The 19,529-nt window shown below is 66.5% G+C and overlaps 3 protein-coding genes across 8 annotated transcripts in view; 2 read left to right on the forward strand and 1 right to left on the reverse strand.

Annotated features, from left to right (window-relative positions):
• Positions 1-538, forward strand: part of UIMC1 (ubiquitin interaction motif containing 1) — a 41,062-nt gene extending 40,524 nt beyond the window's left edge. For 5 of the 6 annotated variants that reach the window (XM_080353207.1, XM_080353205.1, XM_080353210.1 and 2 more), the window contains one exon: positions 87-538. In XM_080353207.1, the coding sequence (XP_080209333.1) occupies positions 87-343 (257 nt within the window). In that variant the 3' untranslated portion in view covers positions 344-538. The remainder of the gene's footprint in view (positions 1-86) is intronic. The other variant, XM_080353209.1, reaches the window with a different exon arrangement.
• Positions 539-1,846: 1,308 nt separating this feature from the next.
• HK3 (hexokinase 3) lies at positions 1,847-6,429 on the forward strand (the record flags this gene model as incomplete). Its single annotated transcript, XM_080353250.1, is given in 17 exon segments — positions 1,847-1,961; positions 2,278-2,426; positions 2,553-2,672; positions 2,789-2,944; positions 2,947-3,073; positions 3,157-3,337; positions 3,487-3,642; positions 3,757-3,990; positions 4,077-4,381; positions 4,459-4,598; positions 4,744-4,863; positions 4,950-5,045; positions 5,165-5,264; positions 5,397-5,580; positions 5,664-5,819; positions 5,961-6,194; positions 6,294-6,429. Coding segments are annotated over 17 exon segments (2,694 nt in total). The 5' UTR covers positions 1,847-1,861.
• Positions 6,430-6,933: 504 nt separating this feature from the next.
• On the reverse strand, positions 6,934-19,261 carry UNC5A (unc-5 netrin receptor A; the record flags this gene model as incomplete). Its single annotated transcript, XM_080353280.1, has 16 exons — positions 6,934-7,093; positions 7,312-7,490; positions 7,567-7,731; positions 7,821-7,970; positions 8,049-8,282; positions 8,371-8,539; positions 8,623-8,710; positions 8,803-9,102; positions 9,545-9,733; positions 9,807-9,971; positions 10,139-10,306; positions 10,422-10,602; positions 10,704-10,807; positions 10,883-11,026; positions 11,170-11,391; positions 19,150-19,261. 16 exons carry the CDS (start codon positions 19,259-19,261, stop codon positions 6,934-6,936), a joined length of 2,730 nt encoding a protein of 909 aa, XP_080209406.1.
• Positions 19,262-19,529: the final 268 nt, after the last annotated feature.

The following is a 19,529-nucleotide window of genomic DNA, read 5'->3' on the forward strand; positions in this document are numbered from 1 at the left end:
CCCACCCAAACCAGTCTGCAATTTTGTGATTCTGTGGCTCCTGCTGCAGCGTGACCAGGCAGGGCTGACGTGTGCTCTTGTTGCAGATGCTGATGTGGAGACCCCCCTCCCTGGACTAGGAGACCAACAGTCCCCTCTCACCCTCTCATCCGGAGCCGGGGGGGCAGTGGCAGACACCCCCCCCTCCCTTCAGCACCTTCCCTTCGCTGTCTCCCCTCCAAAACCCGGTGTCTCCTTCTCAGAAGCCACAGACTGTGCGGTGGACTTAGAGCCACATGCGGCTCTTCGCTTGGGCAGCCAGCAGCAGACCAAAGGCTGCCGCCGGAGAAAGCGCAAGTTCTGAGCCCAGCGGTGTGGGTCTGCCCGGTGCCGTACCCCCGCTTCACCCGCAGCCTTGTTCTCCCACCCCCTTTTATATGTTTTATACAACCTGTGCAGGGAATGCCGGGTGGAAAAGTGACTGTGTGTTTTATAGGTGCCTGTGCAGCTTTGCTCTCTGTTAAAGAAATGGAAATATATTTATGTATGTTTCTATGAAACTGCAGCAACACAGAGGAGCTGTGCTGTATTTCTCTGGGGAACGGGAGGCACCGGAGGGAGGAGAGGGGGAACGGCAGATGGTGTGTCCAAAATCAGCTTCCCAAGGCCTGTCCTTGGGCTGTAGAGGGGCCGTGAGAGCCCGGGGCTGCGGTGCCCGGTGCAGCGGCACATGGCTGACCTTCCCAGCCTCGGTGCCAGCTGACAGCCGCAGCCAGGGGCTGCAGGGACCGCTGGAGCGAAAACCATGATGTCCCCATGTCCTCGGTGTCACAGTGCCTGCCGGGGGGCTCGTGTGGGTCGAGTACTGCTATGTGCCTGGTCCCCGTGGCTATGGGGGTCCCTGCCGCGGAGCCCCTCACCGGGAGCAGGGCGGCTGATGACTGGGTTGTTTAGTTAATGGGATGAGCGGATGCGGAGTTAATTAAAACTCGGTCTTAGATTGAAAAGCGCTCAGGGGAACCGGGAGCGGCCCCTCCCGCGGGGGCGCCCTGGGGCGGTGCGCGCGGGGCCGCCCATTGGCCAGGGCGGGGCCGGCGGCGCGGCGGGCCGGCCAATGGCGGGGGCGGGGCGGGACGCCTGCGGGCGCAGCTTCTGTTGCCAGGCAACGGCAGCGGCGTTGGCAACGGTCCCGGCGGCGTTGGCAACGGTCCCGCGCCGCCACCGGGCGCCCTCCGCCGCCGCCCCGCAGCCATGAGCGGCCCCGAGCGCCGCACCGCCAACCGGTGAGGGGCTTCTGCCCGGCAGAGCCGGGGCGGGGTGAGCAGGATCCTCCTGCCGCCCAGGTGTTGAATCTCCCGGGCAGGGGAGAGACCAGCCTCCGGCCTCTTGCAGGTGGAGGGGAGCCCCGGGCCGGGCGAGGCCGGGCCAGCCCCCTTCTGCCCCAGCCCCCGCGGACCACCCTGGCAGCTTCGCCGTCGTGGGGCGCAGCTGCCGCCTCCACTCCCGGCTGCCGGGTCGTGACGGCAGTGAGACCACGGCGCCGTGGAGCAGGGATGCAGAGGGGAGGTGGGAGGCAGAGCGGGGATGGGCCCCCCCAGCCCTGCTTGTGTGCTTGGGCGTGGGCAGGCGTGTGTCCTGTCCTGCGGGCCAGGGCTCACCAGGTGACATGCCACCTCCCTCTGTGCAGTCCTGCAATGAACTATCGTCCAAATCACCCAACCGGTGGTCCCGCCTGCACACCGGTAAGGCCCATCCGTGCCCCACACCCAGTGAGAAGCACCCCGTGCCCTTTAGGCCTGTCCTAATGAGCTGTCCTCAGGTACAAAGAGCCCTGCTGGGGCTCACCATCCCCCTGGAGACGCTGCAGGTGGTGAAGAACCGCATGCTGCAGGCCATGGGCGAGGGGCTGAGCCGCCAGACACACGCACAGGCCAGCGTCCGCATGCTGCCCACCTACATCTGCTCCACACCTAATGGCACCGGTAAGACAGCCCAGCCTGGGGATGGGCCGCTCTGCTACCTGCAGCCTCACACTCCTCACTGGATATGGCTTTAGGGACGCCAGGGAGGGCTGCACCAGTCTCTGACCAGTTATGGGGTCCATAAGCTGCACTTGCATGGACTCTACCGATCCCCAGCATAGGGGCAGAGGCCGTGAGCTGGCTCCCTTGGCCCCTCTGGTGTTCTCAGGCTCTCACCTGTGGGTGAATGACTGTCCCTGGGACAGGGTGAGGAGCAGATTTGGGGCACCTGCCACAGATCAGGTCTCTGCCTGACACCACCTCTGCTCCCCTGTAGAGAAGGGTGAATTCCTGGTGGTGGAACTGTGCCAGAAGCACGTCCGGACCCTGTGGGTGACCCTCCAGGGCGACGGCAACCAGTCCCCCCCAGTGACGCAGAATATCTTTGACATGCCGGAGGACATCCCACAGGGCACAGGGGAAGCGGTATGAGGAGGCCACTGCACAGGGTGGCTGGTGCTGGGCTGCCCAGCACCACGGAGGCTCAGCAGGACTCCAGCCTGGGCGCTGGGTAAGGGGGAGCAGCCGGTCACCCTAGCCATGCCTTTGCAGCTCTTTGACTTCATCGCGCAATGCGTGCAGAAGTTCCTGACTGACATCAGCAGACTGGAGGATCACCTCCCCTTGGGCTTCGTCTTCCCCTTCAGCTGCAAGCAGACACGGCTGGACAAGGTGAGTGGGACAACCCTGACCTGTGGCCACAGCTGCCTCCTCCTCAGCTCATCATCAGCGCGGAACGGGGCTGGCCCGGTGTGGAGGCCAATGGATCTGCCACGTGCCCTCCACAGGCCGAACTCATCTCCTGGTCCAAGAACTTCAGCTGCAGTGACGTGGAGGGGAAGGACGTTGTGGAGTTGCTGCAGTCGGCCATCAACAAGCAGGTGAGTGGGCTGTGGGATGGAGGGGCCTGGCTGGGGTCTGCGCCTGTGGGAGGGGCTGATGATGCTCTTTGCATTCCTTTGCCCCTGACCAGCTCAAAAACGTGGACGTCGTTGCCCTGATGAATAACACTGTGGGCACCATGATGACCTGCAGCGTGGAGGGAAACCCCTGTGAGATTGCCTTGATCGTGGGTGAGCAGCGTGCACCGCGCATGGCAGGGTGGTGGGTGCTGGGGCGGGGGCTGCACTGGGGCTCACCCCCATTGCTCCTGCAGACCAGGGCACCAACAGCTGCTTCATGGCCGAAGCATCCCTGGTGGAGACGATAGAGGCCAGTGGACGGATGTGTGTCAGCACCGAGTGGGGCTGCTTCGGGGATGATGGCAGCCTGAACGATGTCGTGACTCCCTACGACCGGCACGTGGATGAAGAATCCTCCAAGCCAGGGGAGAGGAGGTGATCCCACCTCCCAGTGAGGGCCAGGTCCCAGGCATGCCAGGCCCCACCAACAGAAGCACTTGATCCCCTGTGACACTCCTGCGTGCTCTCAAAGGGCCATTAGGTTGCTGGGGGGGATGACTGACCCCTGCTTGGGCTGCACGCAGGTTTGAGAAGCTGGTGGGCACCCTGTACCTGGGGGAGATTGTCCGGCACACGATGATCGCCCTGGCTGCAGAGAAAGCGGTCTTTGTTGAGAGCAATATCAACGTCCTGAAGACCAAAGGTGTGCTCAGCACCCATCAGGCCATGGAGATCATCAGGTGAGTGTCTGGGGAACGGGAGCTGTCGTGGGTGGGAGGAAGGGGAGTGATGGGTGGGTGTCCCTGTCCGTGAGCCGGTGGCCCTGTTAGCCAGTGCTGTGCTCTCCCTTGCAGTGAGGAGGAAGGCATGGCCAAGGCGAGGAGCCTTCTGGAGGGCCTGGGACTTCGGCCGAGCGAGCCTGACTGCTGCCGGATGCAGCAGGTCTGCCGGGCGGTGCTGAGCCGTGCTGCCGCGCTCTGCGCCGCTGGGCTGTCCGCCATCCTCACTTACATGTGCCGCAGCCGGGAGCAGGAGTGCTTGACGGTCAACGTGGGGGTGGATGGTGACTTGTACCAGGGCCACTCCAGGTGAGGAGGGACACGGGGCTCCTGCCAGGGTCCCACCCCAGCGGGATGCCTCATGCCCTGTCCTGGGCATCTTCTTCCTCCACCAGGTTCAGAGAGATCCTGGAGAGTGTGACAGCACTGCTGGCTCCCGACTGCAAGGTCACCTTCGTGCCCACATCGGATGGGACTGGCCGGGGGGCAGCCATAGTGACAGCGGTGGCTTTGCGCCTGGTGGCCCAGCGCCGCGAGGTGGATCAGGTGCTGGCCCCGCTGCGGCTCAGCCGCGATGACCTGAAACGTGTCCAAGGACTGATGAGGCGGGAGATGGACCTGGGGCTGGGCCGGGAGACCAACCCCACCGCCTCTGTCCGCATGCTGCCCACCTACGTCCGCAACACGCCCGATGGCGGCGGTGAGTGCCGGGGACCCGGGAAAGGGGGTGCTGGGGTGGCCGTGGCCCGACTGATGCCCTGTGCTGGCTCCTCACAGAGCAAGGCAAATTCCTGGCGTTGGACCTGGGGGGGACAAATTTCCGGGTGCTGATGGTGGAGGTGGGAGCGGACGGCATCCGCATGGCCAGTGAGATCTATGTCATCCCAACCGCTGTCACGCAAGGCACCGGCGAGGCGGTGAGGCTGAGGACCTGTGCCTGAGGGGTGGGATGAAGGGTGGGAATTTCCTCCCCCCATTGCTGCCTGTGGGCCCAGGGGAGGGCTGAGAGACCCCACAGCATCGCCCCAACTTGGCCTCTGAGACCATGGCCGCTCTCCACAGCTCTTCAACCACATCGTGGAGTGCATCATGGACTTCCAGCTGAAGCAGGACCTTGGGGGTCAGGTCCTGCCACTCGGCTTCACCTTCTCCTTCCCCTGCCAGCAGCTGGGCCTGGATAAGGTGAGGGGGGCAGCTCTGGCCCCAGGGAGATGTGGGGGTCCCCAGGCACGAGGTGGCTGCCCAGCCCCTGCTCCTGCCTCTCGCAGGCTGTGCTGCTGACCTGGACCAAAGGCTTCAGCGCCTCGGACTGCGTGGGGAAGGACGTGGTCCAGCTGCTGCGCGAGGCTGCCCAGCGCAAACAGGTAGGGAAGGACGGAGGACACATCCCCTGTCCCCGAGGTGTCACCCTGCACCCTGTGGTGCCAGCCCCAGGAGCCGGCTGGTGCCACTGAGCCACGTGTCCCTGTCTCCTGTTTGGCAGCACTTAGGGCTGAAGGTGGTGGCCGTGGTCAACGACACGGTGGGAACCATGATGTCCTGTGGCTATGATGATCCTAAATGTGAAATTGGCCTCATCGTGGGTGAGGAGCACCGCTGCACCCAGGGGATCCCTCATGCCCTCACCACCGCCCCAGCCCGCGTGGCGCAGCCACAGGGTGCCAGGCGGCTCTGCCAGGGCTGTGGTGGTGGTGACACAAGCACGGGGCCCACAGGGACAGGGACCAACGCCTGCTACATGGAGGAGATGCACAATGTGGGTACTGTGGAAGGGGAGCAGGGCCGCATGTGCATCAACATGGAGTGGGGGGCCTTTGGGGACAATGGCTGCCTGGATGACATCTTCACTGACTTTGACCTGGTGGTGGATAAGAAAACAATCAACCCGGGCAAGCAGAGGTGGGTGAGAGCCCCGGTGCGGGGGGGAGCTGGGTGGGGGTGGCTGTGCCCCGCTAAGGCTGCCAGGGCTGTGCCTGGGGCAGGTTTGAGAAGCTCATCAGTGGCATGTACCTGGGCGAGATCGTGCGGCACATCTTGCTGGCACTGGTGGACAAACAGCTCCTGTTCTGTGGCAAGCCCTGCCCCAAGCTCCAGACCAACGACATCTTCCCGACCAAGTTCCTCTCCACCATCGAGATGTGAGTGGCAGGTTCCCTGAGCCCAGCCAGAGCCCCAGGAGAGGGGCCATGCTACTCTGATGGGGCGCGTGCAGGGTGATGTCACCTCCAGCCCCTGGGATGGGGATGGAGACAGTGATGCTAACGATGTGTCTGGGACAGCGACGGGCTGGGCCTGCAGAAGGTACAGGCCATCCTGGAGGACCTGGAGCTCCAGGCCAGCTTTGAGGACAGCACGCTGGTGCGGGAGGTGTGCCAGACCGTGTCCAAGAGGGCAGCCCAGCTCTGTGCCGCTGGCCTGGCTGCCGTGGTGGAGAAGATGCGGCAGAATCAGGGCCTGGACCAGCTGGTCGTCACCGTGGGGGTGGACGGTACCCTGTACAAGCTGCACCCATGGTGAGTGGGGCTGAGTGGCACAGGACCCATGCCCTACAGGAGGGGTCCAGGGGAGCCATGGGGGCATCAGCCCTCACCCTCCTCTGTTGCTCATCCCAGCTTCTCCCAGCATGTCCAGCAGACGCTGAAGGACCTGGCACCCAAGTGCATCGTCACCTTCAGGCAGTCGGAGGACGGCTCGGGCAAGGGGGCTGCGCTCGTGGCGGCCGTGGCCTGCCGCGGGGTTACGCCCTAGGGACAGCACCACTGCCATCAATAAAGCACTGTGCTCCACGCCTCGGACTCCTTGGGGGACACGGTGGGGAGGACAGTGCATGGCCGGGCACAGCCCCACGTAGCAATATATATCCAATTTATTTACATTCACGTCCGGCAGACCCCCCGCCCGCGGCACCGCTATGTACATAAGGCCAAGTGTAAATACTTGAATGCACTTAATACAGAATTAAAAAAACGGTCTTTACACAACACGGCACGGGGCCCGGGGTCGCCTGGCCCCACACGCAGACAGCACGACGGCACCGCACGCACGACGCACACCCAGCGCCCCCCCAGCCCCCGCCATGGGGCTGCAGGACCCCTGGGGGACCCAGCTGCCGTGGGGCACGGGCATCCTTGCAAAGGGGCCAGGCAACCCTCCCTGGGGGCTGTGGGGCAGCAGAGACCCGTGGTTCAGTCGGGTCCCCCCCTGCCCCGTGGCAGCGGTCCCCCAGGAGTGGGGTCAGGGCCCCCACTGCGCTCAGCACTCGGCCTCGGAGAAGAGGGCACCGTCCTGCTTGCCCACCTCGGCCACGGCGGCGGCCAGCTGCGAGAGGTTGCCATTGGGGAAGTGCCGCGCTTCCCACAGGTTGAGGATCATGGCTGTGGGGCTGGGCTTCGAGGCAAAGAAGCTGAGATGGCTGTGGGGATGGAACAGAGGGACCACGTCAGGGGACAAGGATGGCTCTGCACCCCAGGACCAGCCCCGTGCTGGCCTCACCTTGGGCACCATGCTGCTCCCAGGGTCCCACAGCATGCCAGCTCCAGCCAAAGGTGCGGGATGAGGACAGAAGCCCCCCTTCCCCACCCCCTGTGCCACCCCATCCCTGTCCCCATCCCTGTCCCCATCCCAGGCCACCTGTCAAGGTTGAGTTTCTGGGCCAGTGTCCTCCAGTCGGCTCCCCGGGTGCCCGGCGGGTCCAGGCTGCTGATGATCTTCTGGCGGATGAGGAAGGGGATCTTGAAGGCACTGGGTCCCACCAGAGCTGGGGCACCCACCTCACTGTCGGGGACCAGCCAGTCTGAAAACCTCGTGTCCTAGGGGATGGCACCAGTGGCAGAGATGTGAGCCCATCCCAGGGTCACCCTTGGGGCCCCCCGGCACTGCCCTCACCTTGGCGATGTTGAAGTTGACGGTGAAGCTCTGCCCGTCGCCCTCCACCTGCCAGACCCAGATCTTGCAGGCCAGCTCGCAGGTGCTGGGGCTCAGGCGCTCCAGGGTGAAGGTGCAGTGCAGGAAGGGCTGCAGCCCACTCCAGATGTGGTAGAAGGGGATCTCCTGCGGGGCGGTGGGGTGGACAGGGGGAGGTACAAGGTTGCAGGAACACCCCAGCATCCCCATCCCCACCCAGCGGCCAGGCTGCTCACCTGGTAGCTGGCAAGGAGCTTGCTCTTCCAGAGGGAGCTGGGCATGTCATGGATGGAGAGGCGCAGGTTGTGGTAACTGTCCTTGAAGTGCAGCACCCGGGGGGCTCCGATCAGCTGTCCCCCCAGCTGCTTCTCCAGCTGGATCACCTCCTGCCGACACAGGCAGCGGTCAGGCAGGAGACACTGCACCCCGGGAGCCCAGTCCTGTGCATGGGGACCACCAGGTACCTTGAGGACATCCTGCGTGTCGCTGAGGCAGTAGACACGGATGTTGTACTCGAGCGAGGGGCAGGCGGCCGGCGCGAACAGGACCAGCTTGAGGCGCTTGGAGGCCGCCATGCTGAGGGACTCCCCGACCAGGACGAAGCGTCCCAGCTGCTCTGTGAAGATGTAGCAAGCCTGCGCTTCCAGCTGGCAGTAGTACAGCTCCGTGCACGGCTCGGCACCCAGCTGCAGCACGTCCTGCAGCACCCAGGCAGAGATGAGATGCACCCCGGGCACGGGCATCCCTCCTCCAACCCTGACCCCCTCGTCCCCAGCGGACACTCACCTCCCAGGTGCCCTCGCACGACTGCTTCTTCAGGCGGATGCTCCAGTTCTCAGCGCTGGCCTCCACGCAGTGACCCATGGCCAGGATGGCGGGGCGGGTGAGCAGGACCCCGGGGGGGCCGCAGCTGACAATGGGGCTCAGCAGCGTCTGGCAGCCGGCCAGGGGCAGCCTGGGGCAGCAAAGGGAGCACCTGAGCGGGGACAGACCCCCCCAGCAGCCCCGTGCCCCAGCAGCCCCAGCTGCGGCACCTACCTCACCTCCTCCTGCTTGTGCAGGGTCAGGTACACCTCGTAGATCTTCCCCCGCGGGATGGCATCGGGTGGGATGAGCAGGCTGATCCCTGGACGGGGGGGTGCAGATGTGGGGATGAGCTCCACGGGGACCCGCCCACACCGGGCGATGCTCCCGCACCCCACGCCCACCCCGTTGTACCTGTGTTGGGGATCATGAGCCGCCCCCCTAAGAAGTTGAAGGTGCCGTAGGCCATGTTAGTGGTGCCGCGGGGCAGGGAGCGAAAGTAGCTCTGGGTGGAGAGCCGGGCCATGAAGTCGGCACCCTCGGCGGCAGGTGAGCTGTGGTGCAGCGTGTGCCGCCCGGCGCCCAGCGGGCTCAGCAGGTGCCCGTTGGGTAGCTGGAGCTTGGCAGGACCGTCCTGGCGTGGGCAGAGCGAGCCCTGGTAGGTCATGGTGGTGGTGCTGAGGTCGGGCTGGATGGTGAGCAGGTTGGGGTTGTCTGCGGCACAGAGCAGGGGATCGTGGCACCAGGCATGGCGGGGACAGGGGGGCCCCTGTCGGCGACGCAGTGGCACAGCTGGCCCTGGGGGGCATGGGGCACACAGTCCCTGCCCCATGGTAAGGACCCTATGGCGCACAGCCACCCCTGGGGGTCCAAAGGGCATCGAGACCCTGACCCATGGCACAGCCCCTTGGGGCACAGTCTCCCCTGGGGTTCCCAGAGTACCAGCCCAGGGCACAGGTCCTACAGGGACCAGGAACCCTGTAGGACACACAGCCAGGGACACTATGTGGCACAAAGCACTGACCCACAGTCAAGGACCCTTTAAGATACAGTGTCCCTGTCCCTACGTCAGGGATGCCAGAGGGCACAGAGTCCCCACCCAGGGCCAGTGATGCCCTGGGACGCACAGCCCCTGCGCAGTGTCCTCCTCACTCACCGGCTTTGCTGGGCTTGATGCTGACGGGCTGGAAGCCCGCGGTGAGGATGGAGGAGTCAGCCACATCAGCGTCCAGGCCCCCCTTCTTTCGGCAGTACACCAGCACCCCCACCAGCAGCAGCAGCACCAGGCACACGGCCACGGCCACCAGCCCCACGTACAGCGCCACGTCCTCCGCACCGGGGGCAGCTGCGTGGGGCAGGTGTCAGCACCCATGGGCACCCATCCCAGCAGACAGCCCCACCGTCCCCACCGTGCTCACCGCGGCTGCAGAGCTCGGAGGTGCAGTTGCGGGTGTCCAGCTCGGGGCCATGGCAGTCCCGGCCCCCGTTGCGCGGCGCTGGCTCCGAGCACTCCCGGCTGCGCCAGTGGGTGCACTCGGCCCCGCACACCGACCACTTGCTCCACTCCGACCAGGCACCGTCCACTGCAGGCACAGTCGGGGGTCAGTGCCCCCTGCCATCCCCTTCCCCTGCCCCAGGGCCAGCCGAGACGGACACACGGGGTGGGGGGGAGGACGAGACACCTAGGGGGACAGGGACTGTGATGGGTGCAGCAGGGAGTGCAGCATCGGCATGGTGGCGGGGCGGGTACCTGGGCAGAGGGTGGTGCAGGCTGTTTTCTGCACATTTTGGCCCTCACAGAAAGCCCCCCCATTGAGGGGTGTGGGGTTGGTGCAGGTCCGGCTCCGCTTCTGCCAGCCCCGTCCGCAGCTGGTGCTGCAGCCCGACCACTGTGTCCACGTTGACCAGCCGCCGTTCACTGGGTGGAGAGGGACCCATCAAGCATCCCGCCAGGACCGGGGGCACAAGGAGGGACAGGATGGGGAGGGTGACACCAGAGCAGCATGGCGGGGCCAGGCACGGTGGGGCTGTACCGTAGACGGTGATGGCGGCGGAGGCACTGCGGCGACGGGCCACGATGTTTTTGGCCACACAGGTGTAGTTGGCGGTGTCGGCCAGACGGGCCTGCCGCAGCACCAGGCTGTGCTCCGGCGTCACGTAAACGTTGGCGTCTAGCGCCGGGTCCACCAGCTCCTCGTTGCGCAGCCACTCCACCTGTGGGGCACAGGGACGTCACTGGGTGCCCACCCGGACCTCCCCATCAGGGAGCATGCCCGGTGTCCCTTCGGGCAAGAGACACCCTCAGCGGGGCTCACCTCGGCAGGGGGGATGCCCTCGGGAGGGCGGCATGGCAGCACAATGCCCTGCTCGATGGAGACCTCCCTGGCTGTTGGCTCCTGCTCAAAGTTCTTGCGGAGATCTGGGGAGGTGCAGGGGTGAGTGGGACGCTGGGGCCAAGGCCCCGCACCCCATCCAGGCACCCGCAGACACTCACAGGCGATGCGCACAAAGGCTTTCTGGCTCTTGGTGGTGCCGGAGGAGCTCCAGGCCACGCACTGGCACCAGTACTCCTCCAGCCCAAAGATCTTCTCCACTTGCTGGCGGGTGACCTCGATGCGCACCTCCATCACCGGCAGCCCTGCCACCGGCGGGCGGCACGTCAGCCCCAGCACGCTGGGAGCAGCTCCCGCAGCCCCAGCCCCACGCAATGTCCCCACCAGAGAGCGGCACACACGGCTGCCCGTCACCAGGGCTGGTGCCATCCTTTCAGCCAGTACTCACCGGTGCTGCGGTCGGTGCTGTGCTGCGTGATGTGGTCACCCTGGTGCACCCACTCGCCATTGCACTTGAAGTAGATCTGGGTGGCGGGGGTGGCGCGGCAGGCCAGGCTCACCGCCTTGTTCTTCACGATGTAGACGTCCTCCGGCTCCAGCTGGAAGTGCGGCAGCAAGTCCAGGGATGCGCCGGACACCGGGTTGGCCACAGTCGCGCTTTGCTGAGCACCTGTGTGGAGACAGAGGCTCGGCCACCTCCAGTGTGCCTAGGCTGGGCAATCACTCGCCCTGGCATGCCCCTGTGCCGGTGGCCCTGTGCCTCACCACTGTCCCCCCCCAGCAATATGGCAGCCCCCTCCGAGCCCCGCCATCCATCAGGGAGAGCAGCCACACACTGGCTGCGCCTGCTGAACCCGCGCCGATCCCTCATGTCCGCACTTAGTGCTAATGAAAAGGAAATGTAGTGTGACCAACAAGGGCCATCGCTCACGCCTGCCGGGGTGTCCGCTGCCCCCCTTCCCCAGCACGCTGCAAGGCACTGGCTGGGGGACACATCCTGCCCCACCACAGCCTGAGGTGCCACAGGGATGCAGGGTGAGGGGTGCGGTGTGTGACCATGCCCTGGGGACATGGCAGGGTGGCACAGCGGTGTGGCCTGTGTTATGCCACTGGCATCCACCTGGGAGTGTGCACAGGCACAGCACATGGGGGCTGGATTTCCCCAGTGTCCCCAGGGTTGGTGAGGGTGGCTCAGGGCTGCACACATGTCCCTTCGGGGTTGTGGGTGCCACGCACCAAGGCAGGGTCCCCATGGGGACAGCGGCACTGGGGACATGGCATGTGACATGGTCCCATAGTGCCAACATCCCCCTGCCTGGACACAACCGGGTGCCCCCGCTCCCCCTACCCCGCCGGTGCCCACTGCAGAAAGAGTTAATAAACCAGGGCCCTAAATAAGCATTTGATTAACAAACGATAAAATAGCGATTGTGTCACTGAATGAAGCTGTAATTGCTGCTGCTAATTGGCTGGTTAGGATTTAATAAGCAATTAAATGGGATGGAATGCGCAGTAATTAAGTGCCTTCCTTTGGCAACCGCCCGCTGCCCCCCACACGCCCGCGGGACCCCCGCTGCCCCTGCCCGCCCCAGCCGGCCCCCGCCTGGCACAGCCGCCTGCACGACGAGGACGAGGCTGTGGGGGACACGGGGGTCCCTCAGGCCCTGGCCGTGTCCCCCAGTGGCTCCAGGCTGCACTGCTCCCCCCAGCTGGATCAGACCCCTCCAAGCCGGGCAGCCGAGCCCACCGGGACGGGCAAGGTGCGGCAGCTCATTTACGCGGCGAAGATAAACGGCCACCATAACGCGCCAGTTATTACCCCATCAGCACTTTTACAATGTCGCTGGCAATTAATTTAATTAAAACCCCTGTCGGGGATATACAGGCATTTCATATTTCACTGCTTTAACGACCCCCCCCAGACGCAGCCCAGGGCCGGCCCGGGGGGTCACGGCGCGGACAGCCGCTGCAGTCCCCGGTGCAGTGCCGACCCCAGTACCGGCTGCGGCACCGCTCGCCGCATCACCGGCGCCTCCCGCTCGGGCAGCCCTGGGCGTCCGCATCGCATTGCCCGCGATGGCACGTGGGCCGTGCCGACCAAGGGGCTGAGATGGGCAGAAAGGCAACCCAATTTCATTACCGACCACCAGGTTTGCCGCTGCATGGCGCCGCTGCTGCCCAGGCGGCTGCGGCGGGCACACGGGATGAATGGGGGAGCGGTGCTGCAGGGCCAAGTCTTTTAATCACATGTGAAACGAGTACAGCAGGCGCTGAGCTGTGTGTCCATCCAACACGGCAGAGTGGAGGGGTGCGGGAAGCCTTGGGCTCGCAGCAATGGGGAAGGGAGGCAGGACAGGCTTAGAGCACCCCCAGCCACCCACCCAAACAGGGTGCTGGGTGCCTTTTGAGTAGGATGTGACCACGGGCAGCAAACAAAGCTGGGGACGTGCAGGGAGCAGCAGAGCCAGAGGTCTGCCAGGCACCCCACACAGCCTCTGGGTGGGATGCTGTCCATGGGCACCGTGCTGGGCGCTGTGCTGGGCACTGGTGGGGCTCTGCACTGTGGGGCAGCCATGGACGGAGCCATGTGGAACAGCTGGGAGGCTGCAGCTGGCCGCGAGCCCCAGTGAGGGGACGGAGGGGCTGCAGTCTGGAAGCCACATGCACCACGGGCACCCCATCCATGACGGGTACCCTGCGCACTGTAGGCACTGCATTCACAACGGGCACCCCATGCACTCCGTGGCCATCCAATGCACCCCAGCCACCCCATGCAGTGGACCTGTGACAAACACCGCTGGTATCTCATGTGCCAGGGGTGCCCCACACCCTGTGGGCACCCCACATCCCATGGGTGCCCCATGCTCTGCAGGCGCCCCCATGTACCATGGGCTCCCACACACCACAGACACTCCATGCAGCACAGGCAACCCCCACGTCACAGACACCCCACACAGCGTGGGCACCCCTAGCCCGTGGGCACAGCGTGAGTACGCCGTGGGCAGCGGCCCCCCACGCTATGCTGTGCCGGCTCCCGCACGCATCGGCCTCGCCGCTCACCTGCCGCCGCGTTGCCATGGAGACAGGTGAGATGCTTATGTCACCTTGGCAAAAGGAACTGGAGAACTTCAGCGGGGATGGGGGACAGGGACTGGGGGGGACAGTGGGATGCTGGGTCCCACTCACCCCTAGGGCCCCCCTTGTTGTGGCAGGGGGCACAGCTTGCTGCTCTCTCAGCAGCCGAACGGGTAATTGGGAGCATGCTTTGCTACCAACGCAGATAAATCACAGCTGGTAAAGCCAATGCATTAAGCAAGGCTTTATTATCAATTATCCCCCACCCACGTGGGCTAACGAGCCCACCGGCAGGCCTGACAAAGGGGCAGGGGGCTGGGGAACAGGGCTGTGCCACCCACCTTTGGGTGCAGGGGGGATGGGGGCAACCTGCTACAGGCTCTGAGTATCTGCCTTCACTGTGGCACCCCCAGCTGCTCCCAGTCCCCTCCCTATGCACAGAACCCCCCTGCTCCATGTGCCCCCCAGCCACTGCCACCCCAGCTGGCCACCCAGCCCCCCACCATAGTGCCTGCCTCCCCTCAGCACCAGAAACACTGTGTACTGGTGTTACTGGGCAGGGAGAGGCTGTAGGACACTGCACTGTCTAGCCGGGGGGGCACTGCCGGGACCACATGCCAGCAGGTGCTTCCCCCCCGCAGCCTGGTCCCTCTGGTCCTCAAGGGGCTGATCCTGCCCCGGTGCTGGTGCCAAGAGCAGCTCACCGGGAGCCTTGGCGCCTGCTGCGGGGAGAAGCCAGGAAGGTCAGCGTGTTCTTGGCGAGAAGAGGCTGCCCGCCGGCGGCTGCGGCACTGCCAGCCCTGACACCGGCACGCTGGCGTGCACCCGCTCAGCACGGCTGCTCCGGGAGGGAGCAGGGAGCTGGAGAACGCTCGGGTGGCAGTGGTCTGCCCAAACGCCACTGCCTAGCCAGGGCCTGCGCAGCAGGCACCCTTGGCACCGAGCCGTCCCCACCAGCCCTGCCCCAGCCTCCCTGTGCCCCCGTCCCCACCAGCCCTGCCCCAGCCTCCCTGTGCCCCTGTCCCCTGCCTGGCACTGGCTGCTCTGCGGTGACATGGGGACTGCAACACCAGCACCTGCCCCTGCCAGCTGTGCCCCCACTCTGGGGACCTCCCCAAATCCCCACAGGCTTTACAGCCGGCATTCAATCCCAGCTGGCGTCCCATCCACCGTGCCCATGCCAGGCCTGGCATGCCATTAACGTGAAAGATTTCCTTGCACTTCCTCAGTGCCCGGTCTGTGCCCTGGCAGCAGGTAATCAAAGCAATAATTGCTGCTGATTGTGCCGGCCTAAACGAGGGAAGAGTGGGTATCGGGGGAGGGCAGAAGATGTTCAGCAGTGCCCAGGGGAGCCTGGGGGTGCCAGCCCTGCCTGCAGCCCCACACACAGGGGTCCCCGCCGACAGCACTTTGCTTTCTGCCACGCACAGAGGAGGGGAGCTGGCACGACTTGCTGCCATCAAAAGCTTGTCTGAGGCTTTGAGTAGGGCAGCATCCTGCTGGGAGAGCCTGGCTCCGAGCTGCGATGAAGCAGTGCTGCCCCCAGCAGACCCGCAGCCAGGGGCCACGGCATCTGCCTGCAGCTGCTCCAAGGCTACCTGGAGCATTTGGGCATTGGCAAACACTCCCCCTGCACCCCCCTCCCCATCCCACACAGGCCCCACGGTGACGCCAGGCGGTTGCCAGTGCCAGCCCCAGCCGGGCAGGGAGCCAGCAGGGTCGGATGCCAACATCGGGCAGCACGGCTCGGCCCCCAGCCAGTCTGGCATGTGGCGAGCACGATGTGACAATGGGCACAGAGTGCCGACTCGTCCCCTGTGCTCCAACGGGCACCGTGCCCCCGGGGGTGCCCCCGCCTGCTCCAGGGCTGTGTCCCCAATTTCCTGGCATGTCCCCACAAGCTGGCCACTGTCCTGGCCCCTCAGGTGTGTGACCCCCGTGTGCCAGCCCCATGGCGAAGGAAGAGGCTGGGGGGGCGGCGGGGGCCAGAGTGTGCCTGTCTCCCAGGGAGCGCGTGGCAGTGTCTGGGCGCTGATTAAGCAAGCGCTTGTTATGAATGAATTAGTCAGGCGGGTTTGCATGACAATGGAGCTGCCTAATTACGGATTTGAGCTGATAACGCTCTCCCCATTACATGCAATTAGCGTGTCCCATGGCAGGCAGGGCTCCCCATGGGCTGCACCCTCATCCCACCCCACAGCCCCAAGCAGTGCCCACGCCAGGCACACGCTGCCCCGTGGGGAAGGGTCCTGTCCTGGCCCTGGCTCGGTGGGGGATGGAGGGGCTCCCCCACCGACACTGGGAAGGTTTTGGGGGGCACAGGACCGGCCCAGCCCCATGTGCTGGGGCTGTCACTGAGGTCCCACACCCGGGGAACTGAGCGGCTTTCCTGCTCACCTTTAACTGACAGTGAAGAGCCAACGCTCCCACCAAGCCCTGGTCCTGCCGGGAGGAGCTGTCAAGGTCACACTCATCCCCACGTTACCACTGGAGTGGGGAGAGGAGACAAGTGGGGGCCGGGAAGGCCCCTCCAGCCACACAATGGTCCTCGGTGCAGGTTCCAGCCCTGCAGCCTCTCCTCCCGCCCACGGGTGGCACACAGTGGTGACAGCAGCCCTGGCATCCCACAAGCCTGTAGCAGCAAGAGGGGGCTGGGACCTGAGACCCCTAACCTGTGGGCAGGGTCTAGGGGAGCAAGAGTGAGCTGTGATCTGCCTGCAGCCACCCGGGAGCAGCGCCCAAAGAGTGGGCAGGCAGCGGAGCTCAGGGGCACTGGGCAACTGGGCCTAACTGGCTGCAGACGGGGTGTCAGTGTGCCCAGTCTGGAGCCAGCCCAGCCCAGCCCGTCTGCAGGCAGACACGACGCGTGGAGCAGCGGTGGTGCCGACAGCCGGTGTGGTGTTGGCACAGCGGGTGCAGGGTAGGGCACGGCAGGACATGCACGGGGCAGTCCCCACGCCATCAACGCTCGGGCACCAGAACCAGTCCCGGGGTGGTCCCAGCCATGCAGGTGGGATAGGGGTTCAGCTGACCCATGGCTGTGTGGCGCCCGCAATGGCTCTGGGGGTGCCCAGCCCCTGGTGGCACCATCAGCACCCCAACCCCCTCCTGCAGGCACCTGCCAGGCTCTGCACGGTTTGATGTAGTGCCAGTCCTGTGTGGCACCGAGCCAGAACAAACAGCCCTGGGTGAGCTGCGTCTGCCGCACGCTCGCGTTGACAGCCGGCACACGCCAGCTCTGCTTGCCACCCTGCCCTCCTGCCTGCCCCGCGGAGGCGCCGGTGCCCAGCCAGGGGCAGGCTGTGGGGCACTGACGGGATGCAGTGACCCGGGGTGCCAGGCTGCAGGGCACAAAATTGTGGGGTGGCTGCCTGCTGTAGCCTGAGGGTCCCCGGCAGCCTGGTGAAGCCGGCAGCCCTATATGGCTCACATGCAGTGAAAGCAGAGCCCGTGACCCTGGCCAGAGCGGCTGGGGCAGGAGCTAGTGTGGGTCACACTCTCTGGGGGGAGAGCCAGCCTGGGGGCAGGAGATGCACTGGCGCCTGGCACTGGATGCCACAGATGCCAAGGGGAATGGCACATGGTAGTGCTGGGTCAGGGGCAGCTCAGAGGAAAGACACTGCCCTGTGTCCTTACACCCCTGCCAGTGCGGCGTTTGAGCAGGGCTGCTCCCATGTCTCAGGGGCTCGCCCCACACTGCTGTCCACGGGTGAGCCCCCAGCCCTCGCTGCTGCTCCCACCCTTCCCCTGTGGGCACCACACTGGGGATGCTCAGCCGTGGCTGCAGGCAGGGTCCCTTTGCCTGGACACCCGGGCTACCATGTCCCTGACCTGTGCCTTCGTGTCCCCTGGGAACGAGTGCCCTGCCATGCCGTGCCATGCCAGGCTGGAGCAGCACCCGGTGTGCAGAGGCCGAGCCCTGCCATGTCTGTGCTGAGCGGCAGCCGCGCAGGTGGCTGGGCTGAGTCGCGCCGCGGCCGGCTGTGAGCTGCCTGCCAAGCGAGCGGCGGGGACAAGCTCCCGCGTTGCGCTGCCCCGAGCCGGCGCTGGCACTGCCGGGCTCTCGCACACCTCCTGCCGCAGAGCTGGCATGGGGTGACCTGGTGCAGCCCCCACCATCTTGCCATCCTTCGATTCCATCCATGGGTCACCATGACCCTGTGGGTGCCGTGGGGGACAGCAGTGTTCTGTGCCCAGCAGGGGGTCTCTAGCCACAGCACCCACCCCTATGGGTCTCTTGCACCGATGGGGTGCCCATTCACCATGCCACCCACCGCGCTGGCTCTGCAGTGTCCCCCTGCAGATCGGGACATGCTGGGAGCGCTGGGCGCACGGTCCCTAGTGTGTCCAGGCAGGAAGGACGGGTGCGGGGAGCACAGGGGCTGCAGCCTGGCTGGGTGCCCGCCATGCCTGCCCGGCACACCGAGGCCAGGCTACGGGACATCTCCGGTGGCAGCAGGAGGGTCGGTGGGCCGGACCCCCAGGACGCAGAGGGTCCCCCCGCCCGGGCCCCCCGCAGAGTGCACGTCCAGCCTCGCGCAGCTCCCCGCCCCCAGCCCGGTCCTTTGTCTGCAGCCGCCACTTCCAGGCTGCCGTGTCACCTGCCAGCAGCCGCCAGCCCCGGGCACCCCCCGACCGCCAGCCCGGCAGCCGCCAGCCCCGGGGGTCCGGCCCAGCCCGCTCCCGCACCCGCCTGCTCCTGCCCTGGGGGGGCAGAGCCGGGGGCAGCCGAACTCCGGACCGTTCCCGTCTGCAGCAACACCGACGCAGCTCCACATACCCCCCACGCCACGGCCACCCACGCGCACCCCCACGGCGTGACAGCATCCCTCCAGGCCATCCCGTCACCACAGTCCCCCGTGTCCCGGCCAGGTGACAGTGATGGCAGGGACGCCGTGCGTGGGGCAGGGTCCCCGTGCGCGGAGCAGATCCGCTGCGGACACCGGTGCCCGGGACCTGCGGAACCCCGGGGGAGCGGAGCCGTGACGGGGGAGCGCCAGCCCACCCGGTGCGGACAGCGTTCGGGGCAGTGCCGGCTGGGCACGCGTGTGCGGCCATGCGTGGGCACGGCGGGGGACGGCAGCGCCTGCCGTGAGGCAGGGCGCACGCCGCCCGCCCGGGAGGGCACCCCGCGGACCCGCCGGTACCCCACAGCCGGCCGGGCGCTCCACACAGGGAACGGCCCCCGACCCTCCCGTGTCCCGTCCCCGGGAGGGCACCCGGTTCCCCGCAGGACGCCCGCCCACCGCCGCTCCCCGGGTGACCTTGCCCAGCGCCCAGTGCCGGTGCTCGGTCCCCGCCGCGCCCCTCCCGCCCGGAGCCCGGTGCCCGCGGGGGGCGCGCGGTGACTCACCGGCGGCGGCGAGGAGGGCAGCGGCGAGCAGGGCACCGAGCGGCCCCGGCGCGGCGGCGGCGGTGGCGGCGGCGGCGGCGGGGGCCCGGCGGCGGCGCGGCCGCGCACCCATGGCGCGCCCCGCGGAGCGCTGCGCGGCGCGGGGCGAGGGAGCAGGGCGGGCCGCGCTCCGCGGCGCCCTCAGCGGGCCATGGCGCCACCGGCCCCGCCACCGCCACCGGCCCGGCCCCGCCGCTGCTGCCGCCCGCCGCCGCGCCGCTCCGCCGCTCCGCCCGGGCGCCGCCAATGCGGGGCGGCGAGCGCGGACCCGCCCGCGGAAGGGACGGCGCAACAGCTGGGCGCGCCCCCGCCGCCGTCCCCCGCCCCGCTCCGCACCGCCG

Source organism: Nesoenas mayeri, assembly GCF_963082525.1.
Source record: "Nesoenas mayeri genome assembly, chromosome: 14".
Lineage (NCBI taxonomy): Eukaryota > Metazoa > Chordata > Aves > Columbiformes > Columbidae > Nesoenas > Nesoenas mayeri.